Source organism: Calypte anna, chromosome 19 (assembly GCF_003957555.1).
Source record: "Calypte anna isolate BGI_N300 chromosome 19, bCalAnn1_v1.p, whole genome shotgun sequence".
In the NCBI taxonomy this organism is placed as follows: domain Eukaryota; kingdom Metazoa; phylum Chordata; class Aves; order Apodiformes; family Trochilidae; genus Calypte; species Calypte anna.
In genome coordinates this window covers 10,067,730-10,081,874 of record NC_044264.1, presented here as the reverse complement: position 1 = coordinate 10,081,874, position 14,145 = coordinate 10,067,730, and the positions used below count along the sequence as shown (strand labels likewise).

Here is a 14,145-nt window from a genome sequence, read left to right as displayed (position 1 = left end):
TCTCTGGCTCATTGCTGTTGCTGCCTCTAACTCTTTGATGTGTTAACTGTTGTCCTTCACACTCCCAGGATAAAGAATTACTACTACCTTAATCTCCAACTGTCAATAGCTCTGAAGCAAAGTACATTCATTGTAAGCTCTCCAAATGTCAGAGCAAACCTGTGGTATGTGTTTAGCCTTAGCATCTGGCATTTACTCTTCCAGCTAACAAGTATGCACAGTCCTTGGACTTCAGATACCAAAGTGCATGTTAATTACCTGAGTGACAGGGCTCCTGCGAGAGCCAGGGGGTGAGTGAGCGCCGGGCGGCTCGAGACGTTTCAGCTCAAGATAGGAATGAAACTGTTCTGCAGTTATTTTCATGAGCAGAATAAATCGTGGGGTTTAATACCCTCTGTAAAATCGAGTCTCACCCATCTTCCATGTCATTTTGTGTTGTGTTTAAAAACAAAAAAGCCTTCATTAATCTTCAGACTTTTCTTCTCTCTCTCTCTCTTTTTTTTTTCACGTTTCCATGATCAAGGTTACCCGAACTTTGTCGCAACGTATGGCCGAGGCTATCCTGGATTTGCCCCCAGTTACAGCTATCAGTTCCCAGGTACGTTCATTTCATTTGCAGATTTCCTTCCCCCCCTTCTGTCCTTCTTTGGTTTTTTTTTTCCTTTTTTGTAAATCCATAGCTGCAAGCTGAGACAGGCAAGTCTGCAGGGAGCATCTCATGCACCAACAAATTTTTTTTACTATTTTAAAATAGTTATTTGTCTCTACATACTTCCAATACATTTTTACTAACGTGCAAATTGGTACTGGTTATTTGAAAACAAACTTCTTAAATTATAACATGAAGCAAGAGAGATCATTTAAGAGCTGTTACCCTCCCTTTGATGGGCTTTTCCTTTCATATATACATATTCTAGAGGGACACAGATATGCACACAGGGGCTCACACGCACCTTCCCAGCTCTCCTCGGGGAGATGTGTGTTCAGGTGAAAAGTCCAAACCTTCCTGTGCTCTTTATCGACGTCGCTGCTGTCCTTACAGGGGGATTTTAGCCGTGGGTTGATGGTTTGGTTTGGCTCCTGGTTGGATTCCCCCTCCTCTGGCTGTCGTGGGTTTGAGCAGGGCAGCAGCTCAGCAGGGGGAACCGAGCACCCTCCTGGGAGGATCCAGGGGGCTGGGGAGATGCTGGGTTGTTGGGGTGGAACATGCCTGGGGAGCAGGTGTGTTGCTGGCATCCCCGAGCTGAGTGATGTCCTTGGGACAGTCATTTCCGTGCCACTGGTTTTTGCTGGGCTGATAGCATGCAGAGGACAGTGCTCTTGGGGGTGTTTCAGTTCAATTCTCAAGTGCTCAGGCTCTGCCCAAAGCCCATCTGCCTCTTCCCTGCCTGTGCCCCCAACCCGAGCTGGGTCAGGAGCAGCCCGGGTGTCGGGGCTGCCGGGGGGTGGTGGTGACAAAGCAGCTGCTGGTGACACTGGCCCTGGTGGCACCCATGGGGTGGGTGCAGGGAGGAGGCTGCAGAAGGCCTTTACAGGTTGTCTCGTGCTTTCCTTCTGGGTCCTGACTGTTGCTTGTACCAGCTGATTGATTTTGAGACAGGTAAATGAGAGACACTTTGATAAGTTAAATGATGAAAATTGGCAGCGCTTTAATTACCAGTGTGTCTAACTGAACGTGGCTGCCAGCTGACAGCAGAGGTACCTCTGACTCTAGCTCTCATGATACATGTTTTTATTAAGGGCCTGGTTTTTCAAAGCCAGTTCTGGGCTACTTATTTCCAGGCTCTTGCAGAAGAACCTCCAAGTGTCTTGTCACCAGTACAAGCAGCCACACCAGCCTGTGGGCAGCAGCTGTGCCCTGGGGAGCAGGGCAGGGGCTCAGAGTCCTCCAAGTCACTGTGCTTGGATCTCCCTGCTCTGAAGCTCTGCCTGTGCTGTTTGCTCCACTCCCAGTTGGGTAATTTATTCTTTGGCAGCAATCAGAATTGTTAGTACAGTTGTAAGGGGTTTTTTTGTCAGATGACTTGGAATTCCATTCTCTAGAAACGTGACCAGTCAGAGCATCCCATGGCATTTACCACCATGGGACAGATATCAGTGGGTCCAGCACATTGTCCTCCTCAAAAGAGTCTGTCCCCACACACCCTTCTCTTCCCTTTGTGTGTTTTGGGGTTTGCAGCATTGCTGGTGGGGCCCATGGTGTGGCTGTGACTGGGCAGGTGGAGCACGTGCGAACCCCAAAATCTGCTTTTTTACTGAATTCAGCGTGCCCAGCTGCTCAGTGCCATGATTCCAAAAGAAAAGTACTCGGTGGTTTCTGTAGGAGCACCCTGGGCAGTTCTGTGGGGGTCTCACCCCCTGGTCAGTGTCTGTGTGCTGGGGGGGTACCCGGGGGTGCTGGTCCTGCTGTGGGGCTGTGGTGCAGCCCCTGCCCTGGTGCTGGGGCCATGCTGGGTGGGCTGGGGTGTCCCTGGGGGCCATGGCAGGGCTGTGTGTTGGCAGCTGCCTTACTCTGGTCCCTCCCCAGTGGTGCTGCCTGTTTGCTTTTTGAATCCAAAGCCCCAGGTGCAGCACCCGTGGGAATGAGCTGTCCTGTTGGTGTTTGCTGGTGGCCAAGTGAAGTGATGCCAGGAGCCCCGGGCTGTGTGTCCAGCCCTGTGCCAAGCCCAGGTCCCCTGCAGGGTCCCTCTCCTGCACCCCCTGTTCCCCACCAGCAGGCAGGACACACACAACCACTCTGGTGACTGCTCTATCTTCTCCCATCACGTTGCTTTTCCCTCTAGGCCTTTAAAACTCAGTGCATAGCCTTTTTTTATTTTATTTTATTGCAATCACTCCCTTTCTGTGTCTTTTTATTTTTTTCTGGGACTTATCTTTTCAGTTTAATCTATTAATTTCTGTTCTTATTTCACTTTGCAGACTATTTGCCGATTTCACAAGACATAATTTTTATCAACTAGTTCTTAAAGATGCATAACAAATTAATCGGGGTTTACTACAGTGCTAATGAGAGAGAGAGACAGAAAAAGCCTGGGTGGTCCATGTTTAATATCAATGTCCACTGAGAAATTGCTGCTCTTACTGGCTGGTTTGATTGACTGGACTTTTTTTTTTTTTTTTAATTCTCCATATTCTCACTGCTTTGTTTGCTTTTTTTTTTTTTTTTCTTTTTTTTTTTTTTTTTTTTTTTTTTTTTTTTTTTTTTTTTTTTTCTTTTTTTTTCTTATTTTTTCCTCTGCTTTGTTACGAGATTTTAATGCCCACTTGGAATGTAACTGACAAGGACTGGGGATAGGGGCGTTATGAAGGCATGACTTCTCACAAACTTCCTAGCATTGATTTCATCCAGGACACAAAACTGGTGATTGGGTCTCAGAAGCAGCCCCCCAGAGAGACGTTGGTGCTTTTTATGTTTGGCAGTAGCACAAATCCTAATCAGGGTGGACCAAAATGAGCATCTCTGTCAGTAGGGTCATTAGCAACACAGGGTTTAATTACTCCAAGTGAGTGCCCTGTGCTGGTGGGGTGGTGGCCATGGCCATGCAGCCCCTGCCCACCCGTTCCACTCCCTTTGGGGCCGGGGTTCTCCCTGGAGCTGCTGGGATCCTTCCAGAGCCGTGGCCAGGAGCCACCCCCCAAGGGCCAGGGCATGTCCTGCCCTCCCCAGCTCCCCCCACAGCTCTCACCCCTCTCACAGTCACTTCTTCCAGCCCTGGCTTGCAAATCACAGGGAAATCCCTGCAGCATGGGCAGAGGGATGAGCTCTCCCCTTCCAGCTCCAGCTCTGTCCCACCTCACCATCTCCACCCCATGGCAGAACCTCTGGGATGGGGCCTCCATCCATTGGCTTTCACTGCAACAAGGACTTTGGGGTAGCAGACACCCATCCTATTTAAATTCCGTTTTTCTTCTAAGTGTTTCTACCCTTTTTATAAGTTTGTGAGAAGTAAATTGCATGCTTACAGTAGAACTGTAATGCATTTTAATGTTTGTTAATCCACTTGTTTAAAATGTCAGTGTCAAAGGCTCTACAATACACGGCTATGCTGTTCATTTCATTAAAGATGCTTGATGTAATAATTGGATAGTTTTCCTTTTACTTTTCTGCAGGCAATAGCTTTTTTTAATCTGTATGGCTTCTTATTATTTTGTTTGGGTTTTTTTGCTATGAATTGCTTTGCTTTTGTGAACTTGTCTTAGTGTGCATGATTTGCCAACATTTCAGCTATTGTGAATTTTCTCATTTTTTTGTAAATAGTCCATCTGTGCTTTTCTTTTTTTTCTTTTTTTTTTTTTATGACTTTTTTCCTGTAAGTAACCGAGGTAGAAAATAATAAATTGTTTACAACGGATCTGCTGTGTTGCTGCTCTCTTAGCTCGCAGTTCTACCAGTTTGGATGCACCAAATAACCAGTACCAATGACCACTTAATAAAAGAATAAACCAACCATCACTGAAGGCGTGCGACCCAGTGTTTGAAGAAGCTGCAGATGAACAGACAAGGGGTGTTTACAACAAAAAATTAAACCCCAAAAAGAGACAAGAGTGTGTTTGTAGCTGCTCTCCCCCCGCTGTGCTCGGTGCTGTCCCTGCCAGCAGCTCAGGTGGGTTTCAGCATCAAACCCCCAGATGTCTTAGGAAGCCTTGTTGCAAACTCAGCAGCTGACGTGCAGGAATCTGTTGCTGCTGTTTGGGAATTGAAAGGAAAATCAGGTAATGATTGTGGCTGTGAGGAGGTCCCTGGCTGGGGGGGCAGCTGGGGGTCTCAGGGCACTTCACAGCCTGCCCGTGGCCATCACCCTGGTGGTCTCAGTTCTGCCTTCTCCATCAGTGTCTGGATGGTTGGGGATTGTCAAAGTTACTTGGAAGCCTTCAGCTGAGGAATTTAATGTTAATTTTTTTTAATTCAGGGTGTGTTTGCTTATTTAAACTTTTGTATATGGGGAGAGGTGGGAAAAAACCCGAGTATTTTCAGAAACTTTCCAGAGCTCAGGGAAATACCCTTGCTTGGTTTAGTCATGGTACCCCATGGTCAGCAAAGCCCAGCCTTGGGTCTCACTCCTGCAGTGCCAGGGCTGTGCAAATGCAGCCCAAGATCAAAGTCTAAACTGATGGTTTGCATTATTATGAGAGCACTGAAAACTTTCTGTTAATCTCTAGAGCTTAATTTAGTTTCTTTGCTGATACCAGGCACAAGCTGCTCACTTGTCAGTGCTGGGCAGGAAGGCATTCTCATGGAGAAGCTACTTGTGATGCTTGCCTAGTAGGTCAAATAGTTATTTTCTGGGTCAAGAAAAGGAGCTGTTACCAAAGACAAGGGTGATTATTACAATAATGATGTGCTTAAGGCTTCTTTTTCCTAGTGTGTGAGAGAAGGGGGTGAGGGAAGGAAATCCCTGTGTCTGTCATTTAGGACAACCCAGCAGTGCTGGGCAGCTGCCAGTTCTGTGTCTCCTGCAGCTCTCACTCTTGGTTAATAACCTCCCAAAGGGAGTGTGGTGGGAATGGGAGGCAAAGGATGTGTTTGTGGCTTCCAGAGCTGCCCAGCTCATCTGCAGCAAGGTGTGGGGGGCCCAGGCCATGGCCACACTTGGGGGTGCAGCTTTACCAGCCAGGGCTGGGAGCTGCAAAACAGGAGGAGGAAATACCAAATATGTTTCAATTGTCTGTTTAGTTAGTTAAGCCTCGTAACAGTATGAGATGTGGGACAAGGCTGGGAATGTTTATCACTCCTTTGTCTAACCCTTTTTAACTGCTTAAAGACTGCTCTAATCATCCCTGTGCTGCATGGTTTTTTTTCACCTGAAACCCAGTGCTGCATCTGCATGGCATCAGTGGTTCACAAAGTGCATTTGACATCTGCTCGAGCCAAACCACCTTAATCACTGCTCTTCAAATCTCTCCATTTCAGCCTCCATCAGTGAAAACAAAGACTCTAGACTGGACCTGGTTTAAAATTAAGATTTGGGATTTCTTCTGCTGGTAGAGGGCAGAACCATTCACATTGCAGGTACATCCCTGGAGTGAGGAGCAGCTGGAACTGCAGGCAGCAAACTGAGAAATTAATATAGCAAAGTCCATAAATTTCCAGGCAGAAGGTACTCTGTCAAGTTCTGCTTAGATGACAGTAGCTTTTTTTTTTTTGATGCAGGAAAAACAATGGTGTTCCCTGAGTCTGAGCAGAGCTTGAGCACTTTTACTTCTTAGGGATGTTTGTTCTGAGAATCCTTCAGGTTTTTCTCCACTGATGCCTTGAATAACTGCTTGAGCAGTAAGAACATCTTGAACATTGAACTTTCAGTGCTGATCATCCTATTCTCAACTGCTCACTGAGCCATGTGTGGAGTCTGAGACAGGCCTCAAAACTGCAGGTGAAAATGAGTGATGGGAAAGGGACAGAGAGGAGAGAAAAGGAAAAAAAAAACCCAAACCATAACGTGCCAGTCCCTCAGGAGCTCTGCATTTGGAGGTGATGCTGCAGCACCAGCTCCTGAGCCTTGGCTTCTGCTGCAAAGAGGCCACAGCTGCAGCACTGGGGAAGTGTAATGAGAGTAATTATTCACAGGAGTAAAGAGGCATAATGCAAACATGGGTGTATGGAGGAAAACATGGATAAACCTGCAGAGAGAGGAGCGTGGGCTGGTAGTGCCAGCTCTGCTGTAAGGAATTCTGTGTGGCTGAGTTAGCTGGAGCACCACAGCCAGCCCACTTATGCCTTACACCTCTCTAGGTACAATATTTTACTGTAAAGCTGCTGAAAACAGAGCTGGGCTGGGAGAGATTGGTGTTAAAGCATGGAAGTTTCAAAAACATGACTGTTGCTCAGTCACATTTAGTCGTAGGATTCCAAGGTGATAATGAAGTAGCTTCTGAGTCTGGCTTTGCCTGGAAGCAGTGATGTGTGGCCTCTGCAGTGATGCCCTAAAGGTTCCTGGGCTCAACATCTCAGTCCTCTCCTCTGAGGGAGACTGGGAAGCCCCCCGTGGTGGTTCCCTTAGCAGTGGGAAGGTCCTGACTGCCAGCATCAGCTGTTGTGCTCAGGGAGCTGCCTTGTCTCTTTGAGGAGGAAAATTCACTCTCCACTTCCAACATGGAGTTCTGGAGAGTTTCCTACCCTCAGATAACCTTGTCCTCTGATGAACTGTCTGCTCTTTTCTCTTGCCTCTTGTCTACGTTGAATTTTTCCAGCTGTAGCCTCCAGAAATGAGTTCTTTTTATGCCTTTGTTCATCATCAAGGATCTGTCGTCTAATAATACTTATCCAGATAGTTTAGATCATTCATAAAAATTTAAGCAAGCAGTTTAACCAAATAGCTCATTTTCTATACCATCGAAGCGACTGAAATGAGGCTTGAAACAAATCAGTGCCACTCTGCTGATCTTTAAATATATGCCTTTATGTGGTTCCATCTAACCTGCCCTTGTTCATTCAGCAGCAGGTGACTGAAACTCAGACCTTCTGCACTGCCTGACAGCTCGGGCACAGGGAACTCACAGGTATTCCTCCCCCTGCACTCATCCTTTCATTTATCCTTACCTTGTTTACTAAGAATCGATGGAAGATGTTTGGCTTTGGGCTTTAAAATGAGAAATGATTTCATCCGAGTGATCAGCTTGGTATTGAACAGAATTCCTTGCTTCTAGGAAGGGATTTGGTTGACATTCTCTTCCATCCACATCAGCCACGTTCCCTTGAATCTCATACTGCTTTGTTTCCCTCATTACTCCATGAGGGAGCATCCCAATGAGTTGGAGTGGGGATGGTGGGAGGTACAGTTGGCACAGGACCCATCTGAGAAGTGTTGTGGCTGCCTTGAAGCTGCTATAAAATAGGAACAGTTTTGAGCAGAGAAACTAAAACAGCTACAAGCTTTTGGGTTGAGTTTTTCTGAATAAATACTTCTCCTCTGAGAAGTTTCCCAGCTCTGTATGGTGAGATAACTGCAGAAGGGTTATTATACTTGAAACGACACAGAAGGATAATTTGGAGACAAACAAGGCTTTGTCTCACTGATGCATAAAGTAATTACTGGGCAAAAGTGCATCATTCTCATTTGAAAAACCATGGCCTGAGAGTGGTAAACAGCTGAAAAATGGGTCATTTGCTGTACATGAAGTGGAAGTGCCAAATTTGAAATTAACTATATTTGGGTTTTATGGTTTTGTTGAAACTCCAAAGCAGAAATATTTGTTCAGAATGCCATCCATCTGCAGACAGGCATTGGGTGGGATGTCTGTGGTGGTGCCTGAGGTTGAGAATCCTTCTGCAAAGCCTGGGCCTCAGCTCTGTGTGAGCAGCAGCTGGTGCTGCTGGGATGAGGCAGTGGTGAGGGTCCTGTTAGGCATGATGGGCTGATCTGAAGGGTGCTGATTTTCTGGCCTGGTGAAAGAGATTTGAATAAGCTTGATGTTCCACAGCGTGGAAAGACAAAGGAAACACTTCATGGGGCTGTCACAATAAAGGACTCTGAGTGGGCTTAGAGATGCTAAAAGTGTTAATGGAATTGATCCAAAGCTTAGGGAGGAAATTCTCCATCTCCACGGAGGTCTGACTGCCCTGCACCTTGCTTTTCCCTCCCCCTTTCTGTGGGGATGGTGTTGTCCCATCTCTCTGGAGATAAACCAGAGTCACTGGTGGGAGCCATGGGATAGTTCAGGCAGGGATTCTAGCTACCTCCATGTTCATTTCCAATGGGCTTTGGGGGAACTTCAGTAGAATCTTCTATCAAATCCCAATTAATTGGTACTAAACAATGATAACGTGTAGGGAATGATTTGGTAGAATCCCAGTCTTGCACCAGTTTAGATAAAATTTTATTTTAAATGCAATGGTAGCAGGTTTTTTCTTTCTCTTTCTTGTTTTCTTAGAAAAAGGGAGGGGGAGTCTGAAACAGAGAGGTCTGAAAGATGAAGGATTTAAACATAAAGGGATTGTTTTGGGATGGAGCTTTCCCTTGTGTGTGCTCACTATTAAAGACTACATTTTTGTCCAGTAAATTGGACCCACGCCTGCCTGCCTTCACAAAAAAAAAAAAAAAAAAAGGCCACCAGGCTCTTCTGCTTCATGGTTTTGAGTCTCTGATACTTTTGAAATGAAGCCTAAAGATCCTACAAATAGGATAACACTGCCTAATGGAAAGAATAATGCAAGCAGGAACCCACTTGGAATGACAGCCGTGAGCCTCGCAAAGCTTTTCTGTGCTGATCAAAGCTGCTGGTAACGTTGTTTGAAAAGAAGATATCAGTTTCCCCTTCTCCTTTTCCCACTCAACCTGCAGATGATTTTATATTCCAGACTTGGCACTTTTTTCCTGGGAGATCAAGTGAACCTCCTGAGCACTCAGTGTTCTGATCAGTGTGCTGGGGAAGGGGAAGAGGCAAAGTGTCTGGGGGGGGGGGAGATGGCCTGGGAGCTTGTTCCCCATCCTCTGTAGGATCCTCCAAAATGCCCCTCAGGGGTGATGTGAGGAGCTGCAGTACTCAGCTCTTCTGCCAGTGTGTGCAAGGGCTCCAAACAATCTGAGAGCAGAGAGACTTTGTTTGCAAGGTGTGGTTTTATGGTGGCTTTTATTGTGTACTTCATGCATGTCCCCATAATTCTGGTTATTTTCAGAAGTCTGTTGCTGGCATCAGATGGTGATTTTAGAAGCTCAGCTTCCATTTTTATTCTTGTTTTAAATCACTGTGCTTACTGCAAACGTAAGACCTCGTGTGGCCTAAGTGCTTTAGCCATGAGAAGCAGAGAAGATTCTTGGCGTAGTGTGTTTGGATGTAAGAACTGACTTCATGATCCTTGTGACTTCTCAGTTTGATTCCTGTTGTCTGGGTGTTCGTAGAGGACAAGGTCTTGGGGGATACAAGGTTTTGGGGATCTGTATGGGCTGAGCAGAGCAAGGCTGAAGCAGTTTCTCAGAGCAGAAGCCAGGGCTGCAGGTGAATCCTGGCAGCTCACATGGAGCAAGGAGTGCAAAATGGTTCTTGTGATTTTCCCTTGCTCCTGGTTGCCTTGCAGCCAGCATCAGGCTGAGGTAAAGGAGAAATCAGTGGTTTGAAAAGGTAACAACCCTGCTTGGGCACTGGAGCTCTCTCCAGGTTTGCTCACAAAGCCCCTGGCAGATCCCCTAAATCCAGGGCTCTTGGTGTTCTGTGCTCAGTGACGTGCTCCCTGCTGCCCCTGGCCATGCAGCCCTTGTCCCCCCTTCTCCTGCACTCGGTTGTGCTGCAGAAGGCATTGGCTTCCTGGCAGTCACTGACCAGAGCTGTGACCTGAGAGCAAAGCCTTACACCCAGCTGTGTCCACCTCCCCTGGCATGAAGCTGCTTCAGTATCTAACGTGCAACTAGTGATGCAGGAAGCAGAAAATTCTGTCTGTGAAAAATTGAACTCCAAATACCAGCTTTGGCTCTTTCAGAGCAATACGAGAGCATGAAATTGATGTGAATCCTCAGGGCTTTCCTGGACAGTGTGCAAGCCCGTCGCAAAATATTTACTGTTAAGTACCTTCTAATTGCAATGCCTGAAGTGGGCACTTTTGTCCTTCCCAACAGCTTTGGTATTTTGTTTTCCCGAGGCAATTATAAGCGGCAGATGCACAAAGAAGGACAGGGATTATTTCAGCAGGCATTGGAGTGCCTTCCACAAACACAGTGAATGAACTGATCTCTCCCTTCACCCCTTTTGATTTTTCCAGTTGGCTTCAAGAACAGAGAGCTCAGGGGGAGCGGGATGGTGGTGAGATGCAGAGCAGGCTGTGGTCCATGCTCCTGTTGACTTCAAGGTGCTCTAGCCCAGGCATACATTCCTGGCACCCAGTTTTCTCCAAGCTGATTGTTAAAAATTAATTGAGAGCTTGTAAGCCCCTCGGTGGCTACAGGGTGCACCAGTAAGTTCTGGGAACCAGCCAGAGGCTCCGTGGATAAGCAGGTTCCTCTTGGGGGCCTGGAAAGCAGCTGGAGTGCCTGCTAGTGCTTTCCTCTTATCTTCCTGCAGATACCTCGGCTCTCAAACTGTAACACAGTGGTGTGACAGCACAGCCGAAGGCTGATGGAAGCAGAAGTTTCTTGCAGTACACAGAATAGGTCCAGTATTAATTGCAGGGTTTCTGTGGTGCTGTTCTCTGAATTCTGCACTGATGTAGAACTTTCTAAGCAGTGGGAGGGAACAGTACAGCGTGACCACAGGGCTTAAATCAGGGGGGATTACATAGATCAGCAGTGAAGCTCGTGACCAGAACCTGCAAGAGCCTGGCTGCACCCTTGGCCACCTGCAGATGTCTTTCTCAAGTGTCACTTTGCTCCTTCCTGCCCCGTTTTATCCCACCTGTGAGGTGGGGGTAGGGGAGCAGAGCCCCCAGGAGTGCAGCCCCGGGGCCAGGGGCCCTTTGTACAGTCGGCAGCACAGTGACAGGAGATTTGTTGTGGGCTGGAGGAGCTGATGGAGACAGTGCCTGGCAAATGTCAGTTCAGAGGAGGTGGTGGGGGTTGCTTTCAGTATCTTGGATTGATTTTAGAGGCCTTCAGTGGGGGAGCTGGGCTGTGTTGGTGATCAGGTTTTTGCCAATCTTGACCATCAGTCCCTGTATCCGTCTCCTGCTTCGGCAAAGCCAGGGCAGCCCTGCTGCTCCACAGCCCATCACACTTGAGTTGTTTGGAGTGCCATGTCGAGCAGATGCTTTTATCTCGGAATTGGGATAAGAGCTTTCTTTTGGGGTGGAGGGATTAATTTTTCACACATCTGTCTGCTGGAATGCAATAACGGATCCTTTGTTCGGGCTCTTTCTGTGGAGTGCCTTCTCCACCCTTGTTATTTCATTCTTCTTTTGCATGGCAAAACTTTTTGTCCTGCATTTCAAATAGATACTGAGCGTCCTTGGCAGTTGAACAAGAGAAACAAACTTTCCAGTCCTGCTTTCTATGCTGCTTTCAGGGGATGCTTGGTGATTTGAAGGGTATTTGATTGGTTTTGGCAGAGGCATTTTATTTGGTGGAAAATCCATGGCTTCTCTCATCCCTTATGGATGGCTTAGGGAGCTCCTGGAGCCTCCAAATGAGAGATTTGCTTGTGGCCAGCTGTCCCTGGCCGTGTCATGGGAATGCTGAGGACACTGCTCTCAGGACGTGTGCTGTGGTGGGCAGGGAGCAGAGGAGAGGCTGCGGGGATGGTGCCAGCTCTGCCCCCTCCTAACCCACAGCCAGAGGGCTCTGGGTTTGACTGGGGCACAGCTCTGCCTGAAAATGAGCTTCAGCCCTTGTCCTGCATCTGCTTTCCCTGCTCTTTGGGGGTTGGTTTGACTCAACACCAAGGTCTTCTCACTCCAGGATATCGCAGCTCCAGCCCTAAATGTGTGTCAGGTGGACACAACCAGGGTTGTTGGCTCCATCACCAGGAAGAGGGAATTTAGCACTTGGGTATTTGCTTATAATATCCCCCGGTCTGGATATGCTTCGTCCTGCATCCCACTCCACAGAAACTGTAGCAGTTCATCAGCATGATAAAAACAAACACTTCACACGGGTGCTGAGTGAGGAACAGGCTGTGCTGTGCAGCGCGTGGGCTCGGCGCGTGGGGCGCAGCAGCCGCAGCTGCCTGGGGTAGCCATGCATACATTTACCAATACTATTTTTTTTTCCCCAACAGCCCTATTACCATATTTAAATGCAAGTATGTCTTTTTTTAATTGATGTTTTAAGTAGCTTCAAGTCACTCTCTCCTAGTTCTCTGCTCCTTTCCCCCTGGTAGACGATCTGTAGATGAGATGATAGTGCTAGAGGTAGCGGGCTTGTAGTCTGCTGATGTCTCTGGGTCTGACTCTCTCCGTTTCTCTAGCTGGCTGCTCTCCTTTCTGCTGCCTCAGTTGTTTTTCTGTGGTTCTTCAGCGTTGCAAAGCAGCTGTGATCAAAGTCCTGGAGCCTGCTCCAGGGGCAGGTTGTCCTGTCGGGTGCCAGGAGCGGCCAGAGCTCCTCGGAGACCAGGAACTGCCCAGGGTTTTGTTGATGTTTGCAGCAAGGAGTTTGGGGTTCTTGCTGATCACCTGGACCTTGCCGTGGTCCTCTCAAAATACAGATATTTAAAGTCAGAGCCTCTGGCACATCTTTTGAATATTTATTAAGTAAAGAAACTAAATCTGCAATCTTGCTGGCAGCATTTCATTCATCTATAAGGGCTCAGTCCCCCCGTAGCAGGGTGTATGTCTTAGAGCTCCTTGATCTGCGGCTGTTTTGCTTTCAAAAGCTTTTTTTCTCTTTCTTTCTTTAAATTACATTTCAGTGAGGTTTTTTTTTTTTTTCTGCTTGATCCCAGCAAATCTGTGATCTTGACACGAGGACCTCCTCATATTTCCCATTACTGCTCTTGTCTGTAGATCAGCACGTTATTATCACTTGCAAATAAGCGAGGAGGAGAATTCCCCCCTTTGTTTTGCCAAGCGGTCTGACCCCCCAGCTGCCGGAGAGCGTGGAGCCGTACCCTGGGGGCTGCAGGCTCTGCTGCCACCCCTGCCACCTTCCTCCTCTGCCAAGGGGATGTGGCCCCTGCAGAGACCACCGGCAGCGGGCACCCGGCGAGGGTTTGGCTGTGTCTGAAAGCAGTGGCTGTGAGCATCAGGGAGAGCCAGGATGGCAGCGCAGAGGCTCGGGGTTCCCACTGGCTTCTGTCTTCACCCTTCTCCTTTTCTCCACGGCCAGGTTTCCCGGCAGCGGCTTATGGACCAGTAGCAGCGGCAGCCGTGGCGGCAGCAAGAGGATCAGGTAGGGGGGCCCGTGGAAGAGCAAACCCTCAGAGTGCAGGGTCAGGTAAAAGCTCTGTCGGTATTCTGTGTGGCTGCAGCTCTCCATCATTTCTCTGATTTTTCCTCACACTTATCCTGGGGACCTGAAAACAGTCAGAAAAGGAAAAAAAAAAAAATAAATTCTATAAGAAATAGTCAAACCCAAACCAAACCCAAAGTACAAGCAGAGGCCACGGGGCCTGGAGCACCTTGCAGGAGAGATTGGTGTAAGAACTGCCAAAACCAGGGTAGATATTCAGATTTGTTTCTTTATTTATCCCTTTATTGTGTTGATTTTTTTGTTTCTTTGGTTTAAATTTGAGGTTATAAAGGACAACCCAAAAGAATTAATTCATGGAGTTTTTTTTTTTTTAAAAAGA

General features: G+C 47.5%; 1 protein-coding gene across 19 annotated transcripts in view; it reads left to right on the top strand.

Annotated features, from left to right (window-relative positions):
* The window catches only part of MSI2 (musashi RNA binding protein 2), a 195,560-nt gene that overhangs the window by 162,410 nt on the left and 19,005 nt on the right, over positions 1–14,145 (top strand). For 9 of the 19 annotated variants that reach the window (XM_030462357.1, XM_030462361.1, XM_030462356.1 and 6 more), the window contains exons 10-11: positions 524–598; positions 13,683–13,790. In XM_030462357.1, the coding sequence (XP_030318217.1) occupies positions 524–598; positions 13,683–13,790 (183 nt within the window). Of the gene's footprint in view, positions 1–523; positions 599–2,919; positions 3,073–13,682; positions 13,791–14,145 lie in introns of those variants that run through there. The other 10 variants (XM_030462365.1, XM_030462362.1, XM_030462364.1 and 7 more) reach the window with 3 other exon arrangements.